Here is a 19,798-nt window from a genome sequence, read left to right as displayed (position 1 = left end):
TATAGTAAGGCTTTTTTTCCCTAAAAAAATGAGACATAGTATAGTATGGCTTTTTTTCCCCTAAAAACGGACATAGTATAGTAAGGCTTTTTTTCTCCTAAAAAAACGACATAGTATAGTAAGGCTTTTTTTTCCCAAAAAAGGTAAACGACATAGTATAGTAAGCTTTTTTGCCCCTAAACCTTAAAACGACATAGTATAGTAAGGCTTTTTTCCCTAAAAAAACGACATAGTATAGTAAGGCTTTTTTTCCCTAAAAAACGACATAGTAATAGTAAGGCTTTTTTTCCTTAAAAAAACGACATAGTATAGTAAGGCTTTTTTTCCTAAAAAAACGACATAGTATAGTAAGGCTTTTTTTCCCCTAAAAAACGACATAGTATAGTAAGGCTTTTTTTCCCTAAAAAAACGACATAGTATAGTAAGGCTTTTTTTCCCTTAAAAAAACGACATAGTATAGTAAGGCTTTTTTTCTTAAAAAACGACATAGTATAGTAAGGCTTTTTTTCCTTAAAAAAACGACATAGTATAGTAAGGCTTTTTTTCCTAAAAAAACGACATAGTATAGTAAGGCTTTTTTTCCTAAAAAACGACATAGTATAGTAAGGCTTTTTTTCCTAAAAAACGACATAGTATAGTAAGGGCTTTTTTTCTTAAAAAACGACATAGTATAGTAAGGCTTTTTTCCTTAAAAAACGACATAGTATAGTAAGGCTTTTTTTCCCTAAAAAAACGACATAGTATAGTAAGGCTTTTTTTCCCTAAAAAAACGACATAGTATAGTAAGGCTTTTTTCCCTAAAAAAACGACATAGTATAGTAAGGCTTTTTTTCTTAAAAAACGGACATAGTATAGTAAGGCTTTTTTTCCTTAAAAAAACGACAGAGTATAGTAAGGCTTTTTTCCTAAAAAAACGACATAGTATAGTAAGGCTTTTTTTCCCTAAAAAAACGACATAGTATAGTAAGGCTTTTTTTCCCTAAAAAAAACGACATAGTATAGTAAGGCTTTTTTTCCTAAAAAAACGACATAGGTATAGTAAGGCTTTTTTCCCTAAAAAAACGACATAGTATAGTAAGGCTTTTTTCCCTAAAAAAAACGACATAGTATAGTAAGGCTTTTTTTCTTAAAAAACGACATAGTATAGGTAAGGCTTTTTTTCCCTAAAAAAAACGACATAGTATAGTAAGGCTTTTTTCCCTAAAAAAAACGACATAGTATAGTAAGGCTTTTTTTCCCTAAAAAAACGACATAGTATAGTAAGGCTTTTTTTCTTAAAAAAGGACATAGTATAGTAAGGCTTTTTTTTCTTAAAAAACGACAGAGTATAGTAAGGCTTTTTTCCCTACAAAAACCACATAGTATAGTAAGGCTTTTTTTTCCCTAAAAAAACGACATAGTATAGTAAGGCTTTTTTTCCCTAAAAAAAACGACATAGTATAGTAAGGCTTTTTTTCCCTAAAAAAAAACGACATAGTATAGTAAGGCTTTTTTTCCTAAAAAACGACATAGTATAGTAAGGCTTTTTTTTCCCTAAAAAAACGACATAGTATAGTAAGGCTTTTTTTCCCTAAAAAACGACATAGTATAGTAAGGCTTTTTTTCTTAAAAAACGACATAGTATAGTAAGGCTTTTTTTCTTAAAAAACGACATAGTATAGTAAGGCTTTTTTTCCCTAAAAAAACGACATAGTATAGTAAGGCTTTTTTTTCCTAAAAAACGACATAGTTTAGTAAGGCTTTTTTTCTTAAAAAACAACATAGTATAGTAAGGCTTTTTTCCTTAAAAAACGACAGAGTATAGTAAGGCTTTTTTCCCTAAAAAAAACGACATAGTATAGTAAGGCTTTTTTTCCTAAAAAAACGACATAGTATAGTAAGGCTTTTTCCCTAAAAAAACGACATAGTATAGTAAGGCTTTTTTTCTTAAAAAACGACATAGTATAGTAAGGCTTTTTTCCCTAAAAAAAACGACATAGTATAGTAAGCCTTTTTTTCTTAAAAAAGGACATAGTATAGTAAGGCTTTTTTTCTTAAAAAAACGACAGAGTATAGTAAGGCTTTTTTCCCCTAAAAAAACTACATAGTATAGTAAGGCTTTTTTTTCCCCTAAAAAAACGACATAGTATAGTAAGGCTTTTTTTCCCTAAAAAAACGACATAGTATAGTAAGGCTTTTTTTCCCTAAAAAAACGACAAAGTATAGTAAGGCTTTTTTTCCTAAAAAACGACATAGTATAGTAAGGCTTTTTCCTAAAAAAACGACATAGTATAGTAAGGCTTTTTCCCTAAAAAAACGACATAGTATAGTAAGGCTTTTTTTCTTAAAAAACGACATAGTATAGTAAGGCTTTTTTTCCCTAAAAAAACGACATAGTATAGTAAGGCTTTTTTTCCCTAAAAACGACAAAGTATAGTAAAGCTTTTTTTCCCCTAAAAAAACGACATAGTATAGTAAGGCTTTTTTCCCTAAAAAAACGACATAGTTTAGTAAGGCTTTTTTTCTTAAAAAAACGACATAGTATAGTAAGGCTTTTTTCCCTAAAAAAACGACATAGTATAGTAAGGCTTTTTTTTCTTAAAAAACGACATAGTATAGTAAGGCTTTTTTCCTTAAAAAACGACAGAGTATAGTAAGGCTTTTTTCCCTAAAAAAAACGACATAGTATAGTAAGGCTTTTTTTCCTAAAAAACGACATAGTATAGTAAGGCTTTTTTTCTTAAAAAACGACATAGTATAGTAAGGCTTTTTTTCTTAAAAAACGACATAGTATAGTAAGGCTTTTTTTCCCTAAAAAAACGACATAGTATAGTAAGGCTTTTTTTCCCTAAAAAACGACATAGTATAGTAAGGCTTTTTTTCTTAAAAAACGACATAGTATAGTAAGGCTTTTTTTCTTAAAAAAACGACATAGTATAGTAAGGCTTTTTTTCCCTAAAAAAAACGACATAGTATAGTAAGGCTTTTTTTCCTAAAAAAACGACATAGTATAGTAAGGCTTTTTTTCTTAAAAAACGACATAGTATAGTAAGGCTTTTTTTCTTAAAAAACGACATAGTATAGTAAGGCTTTTTTTCCCTAAAAAAACGACATAGTATAGTAGGGCTTTTTTTCCTAAAAAACGACATAGTTTAGTAAGGCTTTTTTTCTTAAAAAACGACATAGTATAGTAAGGCTTTTTTCCTTAAAAAACGACAGAGTATAGTAAGGCTTTTTTCCCTAAAAAAAACGACATAGTATAGTAAGGCTTTTTTTCCTAAAAAACGACATAGTATAGTAAGGCTTTTTCCCTAAAAAAACGACATAGTATAGTAAGGCTTTTTTTCTTAAAAAACGACATAGTATAGTAAGGCTTTTTTTCCCTAAAAAAACGACATAGTATAGTAAGGCTTTTTTTCTTAAAAAAGGACATAGTATAGTAAGGCTTTTTTTCTTAAAAAAACGACAGAGTATAGTAAGGCTTTTTTCCCTAAAAAAACTACATAGTATAGTAAGGCTTTTTTTCCCCTAAAAAAACGACATAGTATAGTAAGGCTTTTTTTCCCTAAAAAAAACGACATAGTATAGTAAGGCTTTTTTTCCTAAAAAAACGACATAGTATAGTAAGGCTTTTTTTCCCTTAAAAAAACGACATAGTATAGTAAGGCTTTTTTCCCTAAAAAAAACGACATAGTATAGTAAGGCTTTTTTTCCTAAAAACGACATAGTATAGTAAGGCTTTTTTTCCCCTAAAAAAAACGACATAGTATAGTAAGGCTTTTTTTCCTAAAAAACGACATAGTTTAGTAAGGCTTTTTTTCTTAAAAAACGACATAGTATAGTAAGGCTTTTTTTCTTAAAAAAACGACAGAGTATAGTAAGGCTTTTTTCCCCTAAAAAAACTACATAGTATAGTAAGGCTTTTTTTCCCCTAAAAAAACGACATAGTATAGTAAGGCTTTTTTTCCCTAAAAAAAACGACATAGTATAGTAAGGCTTTTTTTCCTAAAAAACGACATAGTATAGTAAGGCTTTTTTTCCTAAAAAAACGACATAGTATAAGTAAGGCTTTTTCCCTAAAAAAACGACACAGTATAGTAAGGCTTTTTTTTCTTAAAAAACGACATAGTATAGTAAGGCTTTTTTTCCCTAAAAAAATGACATAGTATAGTAAGGCTTTTTTTTCCCCTAAAAACGACATAGTATAGTAAGGCTTTTTTTCTCCTAAAAAAACGACATAGTATAGTAAGGCTTTTTTTCCCTAAAAAAACGACATAGTATAGTAAGGCTTTTTTTTCCCCTAAAAAAACGACATAGTATAGTAAGGCTTTTTTTCCTAAAAAACGACATAGTATAGTAAGGCTTTTTTTCTTAAAAAACGACATAGTATAGTAAGGCTTTTTTTTCTTAAAAAACGACATAGTATAGTAAGGCTTTTTTTCTTAAAAAACAACATAGTATAGTAAGGCTTTTTTTCTTAAAAAACGACATAGTATAGTAAGGCTTTTTTTCCCTAAAAAAACGACATAGTATAGTAAGGCTTTTTTTCCTAAAAAACGACATAGTATAGTAAGGCTTTTTTTCTTAAAAAAACGACATAGTATAGTAAGGCTTTTTTTCTTAAAAAACGACATAGTATAGTAAGGCTTTTTTTCCCTAAAAAAACGACATAGTATAGTAAGGCTTTTTTTCCTAAAAAACGACATAGTATAGTAAGGCTTTTTTCCTAAAAAACGACATAGTATAGTAAGGCTTTTTTTCTTAAAAAAACGACATAGTATAGTAAGGCTTTTTTCCTTAAAAAAACGACAGAGTATAGTAAGGCTTTTTTCCCTAAAAAAAACGACATAGTATAGTAAGGCTTTTTTTCCTAAAAAACGACATAGTATAGTAAGGCTTTTTCCCTAAAAAAACGACATAGTATAGTAAGGCTTTTTTTCTTAAAAAAGGACATAGTATAGTAAGGCTTTTTTTCTTAAAAAAACGACAGAGTATAGTAAGGCTTTTTCCCTAAAAAAACGACATAGTATAGTAAGGCTTTTTTCCCCTAAAAAAACGACATAGTATAGTAAGGCTTTTTTTCCCTAAAAAAAACGACATAGTATAGTAAGGCTTTTTTTCCTAAAAAACGACATAGTATAGTAAGGCTTTTTTCCCTAAAAAAACGACATAGTATAGTAAGGCTTTTTCCTAAAAAAAACGACATAGTATAGTAAGGCTTTTTTTCTTAAAAAACGACATAGTATAGTAAGGCTTTTTTTCCCTAAAAAAACGACATAGTATAGTAAGGCATTTTCCCTAAAAAAACGACATAGTATAGTAAGGCTTTTTTCTCTAAAAAAACGACATAGTATAGTAAGGCTTTTTTTCTTAAAAAAGGACATAGTATAGTAAGGCTTTTTTTCTTAAAAAAACGACAGAGTATAGTAAGGCTTTTTTCCCTACAAAAACCACATAGTATAGTAAGGCTTTTTTTCCCCTAAAAAAACGACATAGTATAGTAAGGCTTTTTTTCCCTAAAAAAAACGACATAGTATAGTAAGGCTTTTTTTCCCTAAAAAAAACGACATAGTATAGTAAGGCTTTTTTTCCTAAAAAACGACATAGTATAGTAAGGCTTTTTTTCCCTAAAAAAACGACATAGTATAGTAAGGCTTTTTTTCCTAAAAAACGACATAGTATAGTAAGGCTTTTTTTCTTAAAAAACGACATAGTATAGTAAGGCTTTTTTTCTTAAAAAACGACATAGTATAGTAAGGCTTTTTTTCCCTAAAAAAACGACATAGTATAGTAAGGCTTTTTTTCCTAAAAAACGACATAGTTTAGTAAGGCTTTTTTTCTTAAAAAACAACATAGTATAGTAAGGCTTTTTTCCTTAAAAAACGACAGAGTATAGTAAGGCTTTTTTCCCTAAAAAAAACGACATAGTATAGTAAGGCTTTTTTTCCTAAAAAACGACATAGTATAGTAAGGCTTTTTCCCTAAAAAAACGACATAGTATAGTAAGGCTTTTTTTCTTAAAAAACGACATAGTATAGTAAGGCTTTTTTCCCTAAAAAAACGACATAGTATAGTAAGCCTTTTTTTCTTAAAAAAGGACATAGTATAGTAAGGCTTTTTTTCTTAAAAAAACGACAGAGTATAGTAAGGCTTTTTTCCCCTAAAAAAACTACATAGTATAGTAAGGCTTTTTTTCCCCTAAAAAAACGACATAGTATAGTAAGGCTTTTTTTCCCTAAAAAAAACGACATAGTATAGTAAGGCTTTTTTTCCCTAAAAAAAACGACAAAGTATAGTAAGGCTTTTTTTCCTAAAAAACGACATAGTATAGTAAGGCTTTTTCCCTAAAAAAACGACATAGTATAGTAAGGCTTTTTCCCTAAAAAAACGACATAGTATAGTAAGGCTTTTTTTCCTAAAAAAACGACATAGTATAGTAAGGGTTTTTCCCTAAAAAAACGACATAGTATAGTAAGGCTTTTTTACTTAAAAAATGACATAGTATAGTAAGGCTTTTTTCCCTAAAAAAACGACATAGTATAGTAAGGCTTTTTTTCCCCTAAAAAAACGACATAGTATAGTAAGGCTTTTTTTCCCTAAAAAAAACGACATAGTATAGTAAGGCTTTTTTTCCCTAAAAAACGACATAGTATAGTAAGGCTTTTTCCCTAAAGAAACGACATAGTATAGTAATGCTTTTTCCCTAAAAAAACGACATAGTATAGTAAGGCTTTTTTTCTTAAAAAACGACATAGTATAGTAAGGCTTTTTTCCCTAAAAAAACGACATAGTATAGTAAGGCTTTTTTTCCCTAAAAACAACATAGTATAGTAAGGCTTTTTTTCCTAAAAAACGACATAGTATAGTAAGGCTTTTTCCCTAAAAAAACGACATAGTATAGTAAGGCTTTTTTTCTTAAAAAACGACATAGTATAGTAAGGCTTTTTTTCCCTAAAAAAACGACATAGTATAGTAAGGCTTTTTTTCCTAAAAAACGACATAGTATAGTAAGGCTTTTTTTCTTAAAAAACGACATAGTATAGTAAGGCTTTTTTTCTTAAAAAACGACATAGTATAGTAAGGCTTTTTTTCCCTAAAAAAACGACATAGTATAGTAAGGCTTTTTTTCCTAAAAAACGACATAGTATAGTAAGGCTTTTTTTCTTAAAAAACGACATAGTATAGTAAGGCTTTTTTTCTTAAAAAACGACATAGTATAGTAAGGCTTTTTTTCCCTAAAAAAACGACATAGTATAGTAAGGCTTTTTTTCCTAAAAAACGACATAGTTTAGTAAGGCTTTTTTTCTTAAAAAACAACATAGTATAGTAAGGCTTTTTTCCTTAAAAAACGACAGAGTATAGTAAGGCTTTTTTCCCTAAAAAAAACGACATAGTATAGTAAGGCTTTTTTTCCTAAAAAACGACATAGTATAGTAAGGCTTTTTCCCTAAAAAAACGACATAGTATAGTAAGGCTTTTTTTATTAAAAAACGACATAGTATAGTAAGGCTTTTTTCCCTAAAAAAACGACATAGTATAGTAAGGCTTTTTTTCTTAAAAAAGGACATAGTATAGTAAGGCTTTTTTTCTTAAAAAAACGACAGAGTATAGTAAGGCTTTTTTCCCCTAAAAAAACTACATAGTATAGTAAGGCTTTTTTTCCCCTAAAAAAACGACATAGTATAGTAAGGCTTTTTTTCCCTAAAAAAAACGACATAGTATAGTAAGGCTTTTTTTCCTAAAAAACGACATAGTATAGTAAGGCTTTTTCCCTAAAAAAACGACATAGTATAGTAAGGCTTTTTTTCTTAAAAAACGACATAGTATAGTAAGGCTTTTTTTCCCTAAAAAAACGACATAGTATAGTAAGGCTTTTTTTCCCTAAAAACGACATAGTATAGTAAGGCTTTTTTTCCCCTAAAAAAACGACATAGTATAGTAAGGCTTTTTTCCCTAAAAAACGACATAGTTTAGTAAGGCTTTTTTTCTTAAAAAACGACATAGTATAGTAAGGCTTTTTCCCTAAAAAAACGACATAGTATAGTAAGGCTTTTTTTCTTAAAAAACGACATAGTATAGTAAGGCTTTTTTCCCTAAAAAAACGACATAGTATAGTAAGGCTTTTTTTCTTAAAAAAGGACATAGTATAGTAAGGCTTTTTTTCTTAAAAAAACGACAGAGTATAGTAAGGCTTTTTTCCCTAAAAAAACGACATAGTATAGTAAGGCTTTTTTTCCCCTAAAAAAACGACATAGTATAGTAAGGCTTTTTTTCCCTAAAAAAAACGACATAGTATAGTAAGGCTTTTTTTCCCTAAAAAAAAACGACATAGTATAGTAAGGCTTTTTTTCCTAAAAAACGACATAGTATAGTAAGGCTTTTTCCCTAAAAAAACGACATAGTATAGTAAGGCTTTTTCCCTAAAAAAACGACATAGTATAGTAAGGCTTTTTTTCCTAAAAAAACGACATAGTATAGTAAGGCTTTTTCCCTAAAAAAACGACATAGTATAGTAAGGCTTTTTTACTTAAAAAATGACATAGTATAGTAAGGCTTTTTTCCCTAAAAAAACGACATAGTATAGTAAGGCTTTTTTTCCCCTAAAAAAACGACATAGTATAGTAAGGCTTTTTTTCCCTAAAAAAAACGACATAGTATAGTAAGGCTTTTTTTCCCTAAAAAACGACATAGTATAGTAAGGCTTTTTCCCTAAAGAAACGACATAGTATAGTAATGCTTTTTCCCTAAAAAAACGACATAGTATAGTAAGGCTTTTTTTCTTAAAAAACGACATAGTATAGTAAGGCTTTTTTTCCCTAAAAAAACGACATAGTATAGTAAGGCTTTTTTTCCCTAAAAACGACATAGTATAGTAAGGCTTTTTTTCCTAAAAAACGACATAGTATAGTAAGGCTTTTTTTCTTAAAAAACGACATAGTATAGTAAGGCTTTTTTTCCCTAAAAAAACGACATAGTATAGTAAGGCTTTTTTTCCTAAAAAACGACATAGTATAGTAAGGCTTTTTTTCTTAAAAAACGACATAGTATAGTAAGGCTTTTTTTCTTAAAAAACGACATAGTATAGTAAGGCTTTTTTTCCCTAAAAAAACGACATAGTATAGTAAGGCTTTTTTTCCCTAAAAAAACGACATAGTATAGTAAGGCTTTTTTTCCTAAAAAACGACATAGTATAGTAAGGCTTTTTTTCTTAAAAAACGACATAGTATAGTAAGGCTTTTTTTCTTAAAAAACGACATAGTATAGTAAGGCTTTTTTTCCCTAAAAAAACGACATAGTATAGTAGGGCTTTTTTTCCTAAAAAACGACATAGTTTAGTAAGGCTTTTTTTCTTAAAAAACAACATAGTATAGTAAGGCTTTTTTCCTTAAAAAACGACAGAGTATAGTAAGGCTTTTTTCCCTAAAAAAAACGACATAGTATAGTAAGGCTTTTTTTCCTAAAAAACGACATAGTATAGTAAGGCTTTTTTCCCTAAAAAAACGACATAGTATAGTAAGGCTTTTTTTCTTAAAAAACGACATAGTATAGTAAGGCTTTTTTCCCTAAAAAAACGACATAGTATAGTAAGGCTTTTTTTCTTAAAAAAGGACATAGTATAGTAAGGCTTTTTTTCTTAAAAAAACGACAGAGTATAGTAAGGCTTTTTTCCCCTAAAAAAACTACATAGTATAGTAAGGCTTTTTTTCCCCTAAAAAAACGACATAGTATAGTAAGGCTTTTTTTCCCTAAAAAAAACGACATAGTATAGTAAGGCTTTTTTTCCTAAAAAACGACATAGTATAGTAAGGCTTTTTCCCTAAAAAAACGACATAGTATAGTAAGGCTTTTTTTCTTAAAAAACGACATAGTATAGTAAGGCTTTTTTTCCCTAAAAAAACGACATAGTATAGTAAGGCTTTTTTTCCCTAAAAACGACATAGTATAGTAAGGCTTTTTTTCCCCTAAAAAAACGACATAGTATAGTAAGGCTTTTTTTCCTAAAAAACGACATAGTTTAGTAAGGCTTTTTTTCTTAAAAAACGACATAGTATAGTAAGGCTTTTTTTCTTAAAAAAACGACAGAGTATAGTAAGGCTTTTTTCCCCTAAAAAAACTACATAGTATAGTAAGGCTTTTTTTCCCCTAAAAAAACGACATAGTATAGTAAGGCTTTTTTTCCCTAAAAAAAACGACATAGTATAGTAAGGCTTTTTTTCCTAAAAAACGACATAGTATAGTAAGGCTTTTTTTCCTAAAAAACGACATAGTATAGTAAGGCTTTTTTCCCTAAAAAAACGACACAGTATAGTAAGGCTTTTTTTCTTAAAAAACGACATAGTATAGTAAGGCTTTTTTTCTCCTAAAAAAACGACATAGTATAGTAAGGCTTTTTTTCCCTAAAAAAACGACATAGTATAGTAAGGCTTTTTTTCCCCTAAAAAAACGACATAGTATAGTAAGGCTTTTTTTCCTAAAAAACGACATAGTATAGTAAGGCTTTTTTTCTTAAAAAACGACATAGTATAGTAAGGCTTTTTTTCTTAAAAAACGACATAGTATAGTAAGGCTTTTTTTCTTAAAAAACAACATAGTATAGTAAGGCTTTTTTTCTTAAAAAACGACATAGTATAGTAAGGCTTTTTTTCCCTAAAAAAACGACATAGTATAGTAAGGCTTTTTTTCCTAAAAAACGACATAGTATAGTAAGGCTTTTTTTCTTAAAAAACGACATAGTATAGTAAGGCTTTTTTTCTTAAAAAACGACATAGTATAGTAAGGCTTTTTTTCCCTAAAAAAACGACATAGTATAGTAAGGCTTTTTTTCCTAAAAAACGACATAGTATAGTAAGGCTTTTTTCCTAAAAAACGACATAGTATAGTAAGGCTTTTTTTCTTAAAAAACGACATAGTATAGTAAGGCTTTTTTCCTTAAAAAACGACAGAGTATAGTAAGGCTTTTTTCCCTAAAAAAAACGACATAGTATAGTAAGGCTTTTTTTCCTAAAAAACGACATAGTATAGTAAGGCTTTTTCCCTAAAAAAACGACATAGTATAGTAAGGCTTTTTTTCTTAAAAAAGGACATAGTATAGTAAGGCTTTTTTTCTTAAAAAAACGACAGAGTATAGTAAGGCTTTTTCCCTAAAAAAACGACATAGTATAGTAAGGCTTTTTTCCCCTAAAAAAACGACATAGTATAGTAAGGCTTTTTTTCCCTAAAAAAAACGACATAGTATAGTAAGGCTTTTTTTCCTAAAAAACGACATAGTATAGTAAGGCTTTTTCCCTAAAAAAACGACATAGTATAGTAAGGCTTTTTCCCTAAAAAAAACGACATAGTATAGTAAGGCTTTTTTTCTTAAAAAACGACATAGTATAGTAAGGCTTTTTTTCCCTAAAAAAACGACATAGTATAGTAAGGCATTTTCCCTAAAAAAACGACATAGTATAGTAAGGCTTTTTTCTCTAAAAAAACGACATAGTATAGTAAGGCTTTTTTTCTTAAAAAAGGACATAGTATAGTAAGGCTTTTTTTCTTAAAAAAACGACAGAGTATAGTAAGGCTTTTTTTCCCTACAAAAACCACATAGTATAGTAAGGCTTTTTTTCCCCTAAAAAAACGACATAGTATAGTAAGGCTTTTTTTCCCTAAAAAAAACGACATAGTATAGTAAGGCTTTTTTTCCCTAAAAAAAAACGACATAGTATAGTAAGGCTTTTTTTCCTAAAAAACGACATAGTATAGTAAGGCTTTTTCCCTAAAAAAACGACATAGTATAGTAAGGCTTTTTTTCTTAAAAAAACGACAGAGTATAGTAAGGCTTTTTTCCCCTAAAAAAACTACATAGTATAGTAAGGCTTTTTTTCCCCTAAAAAAACGACATAGTATAGTAAGGCTTTTTTTCCCTAAAAAAAACGACATAGTATAGTAAGGCTTTTTTTCCTAAAAAACGACATAGTATAGTAAGGCTTTTTTTCCTAAAAAACGACATAGTATAGTAAGGCTTTTTCCCTAAAAAAACGACATAGTATAGTAAGGCTTTTTTTCTTAAAAAACGACATAGTATAGTAAGGCTTTTTTTCTCCTAAAAAAACGACATAGTATAGTAAGGCTTTTTTTCCCTAAAAAAACGACATAGTATAGTAAGGCTTTTTTCCCCCTAAAAAAACGACATAGTATAGTAAGGCTTTTTTTCCTAAAAAACGACATAGTATAGTAAGGCTTTTTTTCTTAAAAAACGACATAGTATAGTAAGGCTTTTTTTCTTAAAAAACGACATAGTATAGTAAGGCTTTTTTTCTTAAAAAACAACATAGTATAGTAAGGCTTTTTTTCTTAAAAAACGACATAGTATAGTAAGGCTTTTTTTCCCTAAAAAAACGACATAGTATAGTAAGGCTTTTTTTCCTAAAAAACGACATAGTATAGTAAGGCTTTTTTTCTTAAAAAACGACATAGTATAGTAAGGCTTTTTTTCTTAAAAAACGACATAGTATAGTAAGGCTTTTTTTCCCTAAAAAAACGACATAGTATAGTAAGGCTTTTTTTCCTAAAAAACGACATAGTATAGTAAGGCTTTTTTCCTAAAAAACGACATAGTATAGTAAGGCTTTTTTTCTTAAAAAACGACATAGTATAGTAAGGCTTTTTTCCTTAAAAAACGACAGAGTATAGTAAGGCTTTTTTCCCTAAAAAAAACGACATAGTATAGTAAGGCTTTTTTTCCTAAAAAACGACATAGTATAGTAAGGCTTTTTCCCTAAAAAAACGACATAGTATAGTAAGGCTTTTTTTCTTAAAAAAGGACATAGTATAGTAAGGCTTTTTTTCTTAAAAAAACGACAGAGTATAGTAAGGCTTTTTCCCTAAAAAAACGACATAGTATAGTAAGGCTTTTTTCCCCTAAAAAAACGACATAGTATAGTAAGGCTTTTTTTCCCTAAAAAAAACGACATAGTATAGTAAGGCTTTTTTTCCTAAAAAACGACATAGTATAGTAAGGCTTTTTCCCTAAAAAAACGACATAGTATAGTAAGGCTTTTTCCCTAAAAAAAAACGACATAGTATAGTAAGGCTTTTTTTCTTAAAAAACGACATAGTATAGTAAGGCTTTTTTTCCCTAAAAAAACGACATAGTATAGTAAGGCATTTTCCCTAAAAAAACGACATAGTATAGTAAGGCTTTTTTCTCTAAAAAAACGACATAGTATAGTAAGGCTTTTTTTCTTAAAAAAGGACATAGTATAGTAAGGCTTTTTTTCTTAAAAAAACGACAGAGTATAGTAAGGCTTTTTTTCCCTACAAAAACCACATAGTATAGTAAGGCTTTTTTTCCCCTAAAAAAACGACATAGTATAGTAAGGCTTTTTTTCCCTAAAAAAAACGACATAGTATAGTAAGGCTTTTTTTCCCTAAAAAAAAACGACATAGTATAGTAAGGCTTTTTTTCCTAAAAAACGACATAGTATAGTAAGGCTTTTTCCCTAAAAAAACGACATAGTATAGTAAGGCTTTTTCCCTAAAAAAACGACATAGTATAGTAAGGCTTTTTTTCCTAAAAAAACGACATAGTATAGTAAGGCTTTTTCCCTAAAAAAACGACATAGTATAGTAAGGCTTTTTTACTTAAAAAACGACATAGTATAGTAAGGCTTTTTTCCCTAAAAAAACGACATAGTATAGTAAGGCTTTTTTTCCCCTAAAAAAACGACATAGTATAGTAAGGCTTTTTTTCCCTAAAAAAAACGACATAGTATAGTAAGGCTTTTTTTCCCTAAAAAACGACATAGTATAGTAAGGCTTTTTCCCTAAAGAAACGACATAGTATAGTAATGCTTTTTCCCTAAAAAAACGACATAGTATAGTAAGGCTTTTTTTCTTAAAAAACGACATAGTATAGTAAGGCTTTTTTTCCCTAAAAAAACGACATAGTATAGTAAGGCTTTTTTTCCCTAAAAACGACATAGTATAGTAAGGCTTTTTTTCCTAAAAAACGACATAGTATAGTAAGGCTTTTTCCCTAAAAAAACGACATAGTATAGTAAGGCTTTTTTTCTTAAAAAACGACATAGTATAGTAAGGCTTTTTTCCCCTAAAAAAACGACATAGTATAGTAAGGCTTTTTTTCCTAAAAAACGACATAGTATAGTAAGGCTTTTTTTCTTAAAAAACGACATAGTATAGTAAGGCTTTTTTTCTTAAAAAACGACATAGTATAGTAAGGCTTTTTTTCCCTAAAAAAACGACATAGTATAGTAAGGCTTTTTTTCCTAAAAAACGACATAGTATAGTAAGGCTTTTTTTCTTAAAAAACGACATAGTATAGTAAGGCTTTTTTTCTTAAAAAACGACATAGTATAGTAAGGCTTTTTTTCCCTAAAAAAACGACATAGTATAGTAAGGCTTTTTTTCTTAAAAAAGGACATAGTATAGTAAGGCTTTTTTTCTTAAAAAAACGACAGAGTATAGTAAGGCTTTTTCCCTAAAAAAACGACATAGTATAGTAAGGCTTTTTTCCCCTAAAAAAACGACATAGTATAGTAAGGCTTTTTTTCCCTAAAAAAAACGACATAGTATAGTAAGGCTTTTTTTCTTAAAAAACGACATAGTATAGTAAGGCTTTTTTTCCCTAAAAAAACGACATAGTATAGTAAGGCATTTTCCCTAAAAAAACGACATAGTATAGTAAGGCTTTTTTCTCTAAAAAAACGACATAGTATAGTAAGGCTTTTTTTCTTAAAAAAGGACATAGTATAGTAAGGCTTTTTTTCTTAAAAAAACGACAGAGTATAGTAAGGCTTTTTTCCCTAAAAAAACGACATAGTATAGTAAGGCTTTTTTTCCCCTAAAAAAACGACATAGTATAGTAAGGCTTTTTTTCCCTAAAAAAAACGACATAGTATAGTAAGGCTTTTTTTCCCTAAAAAAAACGACATAGTATAGTAAGGCTTTTTTTCCTAAAAAACGACATAGTATAGTAAGGCTTTTTCCCTAAAAAAACGACATAGTATAGTAAGGCTTTTTCCCTAAAAAAACGACATAGTATAGTAAGGCTTTTTTTCCTAAAAAAACGACATAGTATAGTAAGGCTTTTTCCCTAAAAAAACGACATAGTATAGTAAGGCTTTTTTACTTAAAAAACGACATAGTATAGTAAGGCTTTTTTCCCTAAAAAAACGACATAGTATAGTAAGGCTTTTTTTCCCCTAAAAAAACGACATAGTATAGTAAGGCTTTTTTTCCCTAAAAAAAACGACATAGTATAGTAAGGCTTTTTTTCCCTAAAAAACGACATAGTATAGTAAGGCTTTTTCCCTAAAGAAACGACATAGTATAGTAATGCTTTTTCCCTAAAAAAACGACATAGTATAGTAAGGCTTTTTTTCTTAAAAAACGACATAGTATAGTAAGGCTTTTTTTCCCTAAAAAAACGACATAGTATAGTAAGGCTTTTTTTCCCTAAAAACGACATAGTATAGTAAGGCTTTTTTTCCTAAAAAACGACATAGTATAGTAAGGCTTTTTCCCTAAAAAAACGACATAGTATAGTAAGGCTTTTTTTCTTAAAAAACGACATAGTATAGTAAGGCTTTTTTTCCCTAAAAAAACGACATAGTATAGTAAGGCTTTTTTTCCTAAAAAACGACATAGTATAGTAAGGCTTTTTTTCTTAAAAAACGACATAGTATAGTAAGGCTTTTTTTCTTAAAAAACGACATAGTATAGTAAGGCTTTTTTTCCCTAAAAAAACGACATAGTATAGTAAGGCTTTTTTTCCTAAAAAACGACATAGTATAGTAAGGCTTTTTTTCTTAAAAAACGACCTAGTATAGTAAGGCTTTTTTTCTTAAAAAACGACATAGTATAGTAAGGCTTTTTTCCCCTAAAAAAACGACATAGTATAGTAAGGCTTTTTTTCCTAAAAAGCGACATAGTTTAGTAAGGCTTTTTTTCTTAAAAAACGACATAGTATAGTAAGGCTTTTTTCCTTAAAAAACGACATAGTATAGTAAGGCTTTTTTTCTTAAAAAAGGACATAGTATAGTAAGGCTTTTTTTCTTAAAAAAACGACAGAGTATAGTAAGGCTTTTTTCCCCTAAAAAAACTACATAGTATAGTAAGGCTTTTTTTCCCCTAAAAAAACGACATAGTATAGTAAGGCTTTTTTTCCCTAAAAAAAACGACATAGTATAGTAAGGCTTTTTTTCCTAAAAAACGACATAGTATAGTAAGGCTTTTTCCCTAAAAAAACGACATAGTATAGTAAGGCTTTTTTTCTTAAAAAACGACATAGTATAGTAAGGCTTTTTTTCCCTAAAAAAACGACATAGTATAGTAAGGCTTTTTTTCCCTAAAAACGACATAGTATAGTAAGGCTTTTTTTCCCCTAAAAAAACGACATAGTATAGTAAGGCTTTTTTTCCTAAAAAACGACATAGTTTAGTAAGGCTTTTTTTCTTAAAAAACAACATAGTATAGTAAGGCTTTTTTCCTTAAAAAACGACAGAGTATAGTAAGGCTTTTTTCCCTAAAAAAAACGACATAGTATAGTAAGGCTTTTTTTCCTAAAAAACGACATAGTATAGTAAGGCTTTTTCCCTAAAAAAACGACATAGTATAGTAAGGCTTTTTTTCTTAAAAAACGACATAGTATAGTAAGGCTTTTTCCCTAAAAAAACGACATAGTATAGTAAGGCTTTTTCCCTAAAAAAACGACATAGTATAGTAAGGCTTTTTTTCTTAAAAAAGGACATAGTATAGTAAGGCTTTTTTTCTTAAAAAAACGACAGAGTATAGTAAGGCTTTTTTCCCCTAAAAAAACTACATAGTATAGTAAGGCTTTTTTTCCCCTAAAAAAACGACATAGTATAGTAAGGCTTTTTTTCCCTAAAAAAAACGACATAGTATAGTAAGGCTTTTTTTCCTAAAAAACGACATAGTATAGTAAGGCTTTTTTTCCTAAAAAACGACATAGTATAGTAAGGCTTTTTCCCTAAAAAAACGACATAGTATAGTAAGGCTTTTTTTCTTAAAAAACGACATAGTATAGTAAGGCTTTTTTTCCCCTAAAAACAGACATAGTATAGTAAGGCTTTTTTTCCCTAAAAAAAACGACATAGTATAGTAAGGCTTTTTTTCCCCTAAAAAAACGACATAGTATAGTAAGGCTTTTTTTCCCTAAAAAAATTGACATAGTATAGTAAGGCTTTTTTTCCCTAAAAAAAACGACATAGTATAGTAAGGCTTTTTTTCCTAAAAAACGACATAGTATAGTAAGGCTTTTTCCCTAAAAAAACGACATAGTATAGTAAGGCTTTTTCCCTAAAAAAACGACATAGTATAGTAAGGCTTTTTTTCTTAAAAAACGACATAGTATAGTAAGGCTTTTTTCCCCTAAAAAACGACATAGTATAGTAAGGCTTTTTTTCCCTAAAAAAACGACATAGTATAGTAAGGCTTTTTTTCCTAAAAAACGACATAGTATAGTAAGGCTTTTTTTCTTAAAAAACGAAATAGTATAGTAAGGCTTTTTTTCTTAAAAAACGACATAGTATAGTAAGGCTTTTTTTCTTAAAAAACGACATAGTATAGTAAGGCTTTTTTTCCCTAAAAAACGACATAGTATAGTAAGGCTTTTTTTCCTAAAAAACGACATAGTATAGTAAGGCTTTTTCCCTAAAAAAACGACATAGTATAGTAAGGCTTTTTTTTCTTAAAAAACGACATAGTATAGTAAGGCTTTTTTTCCCTAAAAAAAAGACATAGTATAGTAAGGCTTTTTTTCCTAAAAAACGACATAGTATAGTAAGGCTTTTTTTCTTAAAAAACGACATAGTATAGTAAGGCTTTTTTCCTTAAAAAACGACAGAGTATAGTAAGGCTTTTTTCCCTAAAAAAACCGACATAGTATAGTAAGGCTTTTTCCCTAAAAAAACGACATAGTATAGTAAGGCTTTTTTTCTTAAAAAACGACATAGTATAGTAAGGCTTTTTTCCCCTAAAAAAACGACATAGTATAGTAAGGCTTTTTTCTTAAAAAACGACATAGTACAGTAAGACTTAAACTTAATCTTAGTATAGTAAGGCTTTTTTCGTAAAAAACAACATAGTATAGTAAGGCTTTTTTTCTTAAAAAACGACACAATATAGTAAGGCTTTTTTTCTCAAAAAACGACATTGTTATTTGAACCGGCAATAAATCCCAAAGAGCACTAACCTGGCGTAGCCGGCGGTCCATGGCATCCAGGTGCGGCCGGATGAGGACGGGACTGAGCCGGTCCCTCAGCAGGGATTCGGCCACTAGCGTGGACAGCTTGTATTCCTCCTTAGCCAGCAGCTGCAGTCGCAAGTGTGTCGACTTGCGTATCCTACGCAAAATCCATTCCGTTGGCTGTGGCGCTCATTTTGGGAAAAAATACGCCCGGCGAGACAAGAACAGTCTTACCTGCAACACTGCGTCAGAGGCACCAGGATAGACTTCTCGTCGTGGGAATGTTTGCCAAAGCTTCACGGAGAGGAACAAAAAAAACCTCCAAAAAGTTAATACTTTGCTAATATTGGTTGATTAACGGACTACTGCGCGAAAAGGACGCCCTCACCAAAACGGTTTGAATGACTTTTGAATGTCATTTGGAAAAAGGAATAATAAAACAATATGTTTACAAAATGGAAGTTCTCACCCCCTGCCGTTGTCCAGGTGGATGATGAAGGTCTCATTTCCAAACTTTTCAAACGTCTCGTAATGATGCCGATCCATGTTTCCTGTCGGCAAATGGGAGGCGATTTTACAAACAAGAAATACCGCGCAGAACAAATGATGTATAAAGTGTTAACTCGACATACGAGCAATTTGAGATACGAGTAAAATTTGGAGCAAATATTTCTCTTGAGATACGAGACAAATTTTGATATTTGATAAAAATTTTCCCATTAGTCAGTGTGAATGGCGGATCGATCGCTAATACGAGAGGAGTTTATACTACTTCTCATTGGCAAGTGGTCATGCGTTATCCCAGGGGTAGGCAACCTATGGCTCGGGAGCCATATGTGGCTCTTTCCATGGGTGCATATGGCTCTCAGGTAAAATATGAAAATCAATGGTAAGAGAGCCGAGTCCCGAACATACTAATAGGAGCATCATTGTGGAGTTGACACTACCTCTACCACCACTTTAATCATAATTTTGTTTTTTTTCTTACACTTCTGCATGCATGATATCATTGATACTGACATATTAGTAACATCATAAAAATGGTGTCAAACGAATTCGGAGACTTTTTATACTTAAAAGTGGTGAAAGGACAAAAAGATCACACATTTTCATGTAATTTTACTTTTCAATTCTGAGAATGGCTCTCAAGAAATAACATTAGAACATATGAATTGTTTATGGCTCTCTCCGTCAAAAAGGTTCCCGACCCCTGCGTTATCCTATTGTGAGTACATTTGTGTGCATCATTTTCTGAATATTTTGAAGGGAAGACAAAAGCAAACAACCTTCGATAGGTTGCATCTGAAAGTCAGGGTGGAGGCGGGGAAAATAAAACCAGAAGAAAGGTATCAAAATGTAAAACAAAATTAGAGTTAAGTGTAGTGCAAGGTTAGATTAAATTTATTTTTGAGTGTCTGCATCGTAATCTAAGTTCATTAAAATTTATTTATGTTATGTTACGAGCGTGTTGCCATGCATATATTTTTTTAAGAACATATTTTCTCATGAAGCACGGTGGATAAAGATTACAAATTCATCTGCCAATCAATCCCCATCTTGAACTAATCACCTAAACTGCATACCTGTCAACCTCTGCCGATAACTGCC

General features: G+C 29.8%; 1 protein-coding gene across 1 annotated transcript in view; it reads right to left on the bottom strand.

Moving 5' to 3' along the window:
• LOC144093158 (extracellular serine/threonine protein kinase FAM20C-like) overlaps window positions 1-19,798 on the bottom strand; it is a 73,369-nt gene that overhangs the window by 7,251 nt on the left and 46,320 nt on the right. The window contains exons 9-11 of the mRNA XM_077626476.1: window positions 18,660-18,741; window positions 18,425-18,484; window positions 18,170-18,347 (exon numbers count right to left, since the gene is read on the bottom strand). Of these exons, the coding sequence (XP_077482602.1) occupies window positions 18,170-18,347; window positions 18,425-18,484; window positions 18,660-18,741 (320 nt within the window). The remainder of the gene's footprint in view (window positions 1-18,169; window positions 18,348-18,424; window positions 18,485-18,659; window positions 18,742-19,798) is intronic.

Source organism: Stigmatopora argus, chromosome 18, assembly GCF_051989625.1.
Source record: "Stigmatopora argus isolate UIUO_Sarg chromosome 18, RoL_Sarg_1.0, whole genome shotgun sequence".
NCBI classification, from domain to species: domain Eukaryota; kingdom Metazoa; phylum Chordata; class Actinopteri; order Syngnathiformes; family Syngnathidae; genus Stigmatopora; species Stigmatopora argus.
Note: the sequence above shows the minus strand (reverse complement) of the source record. Positions and strands in the feature narration are given on the sequence as shown.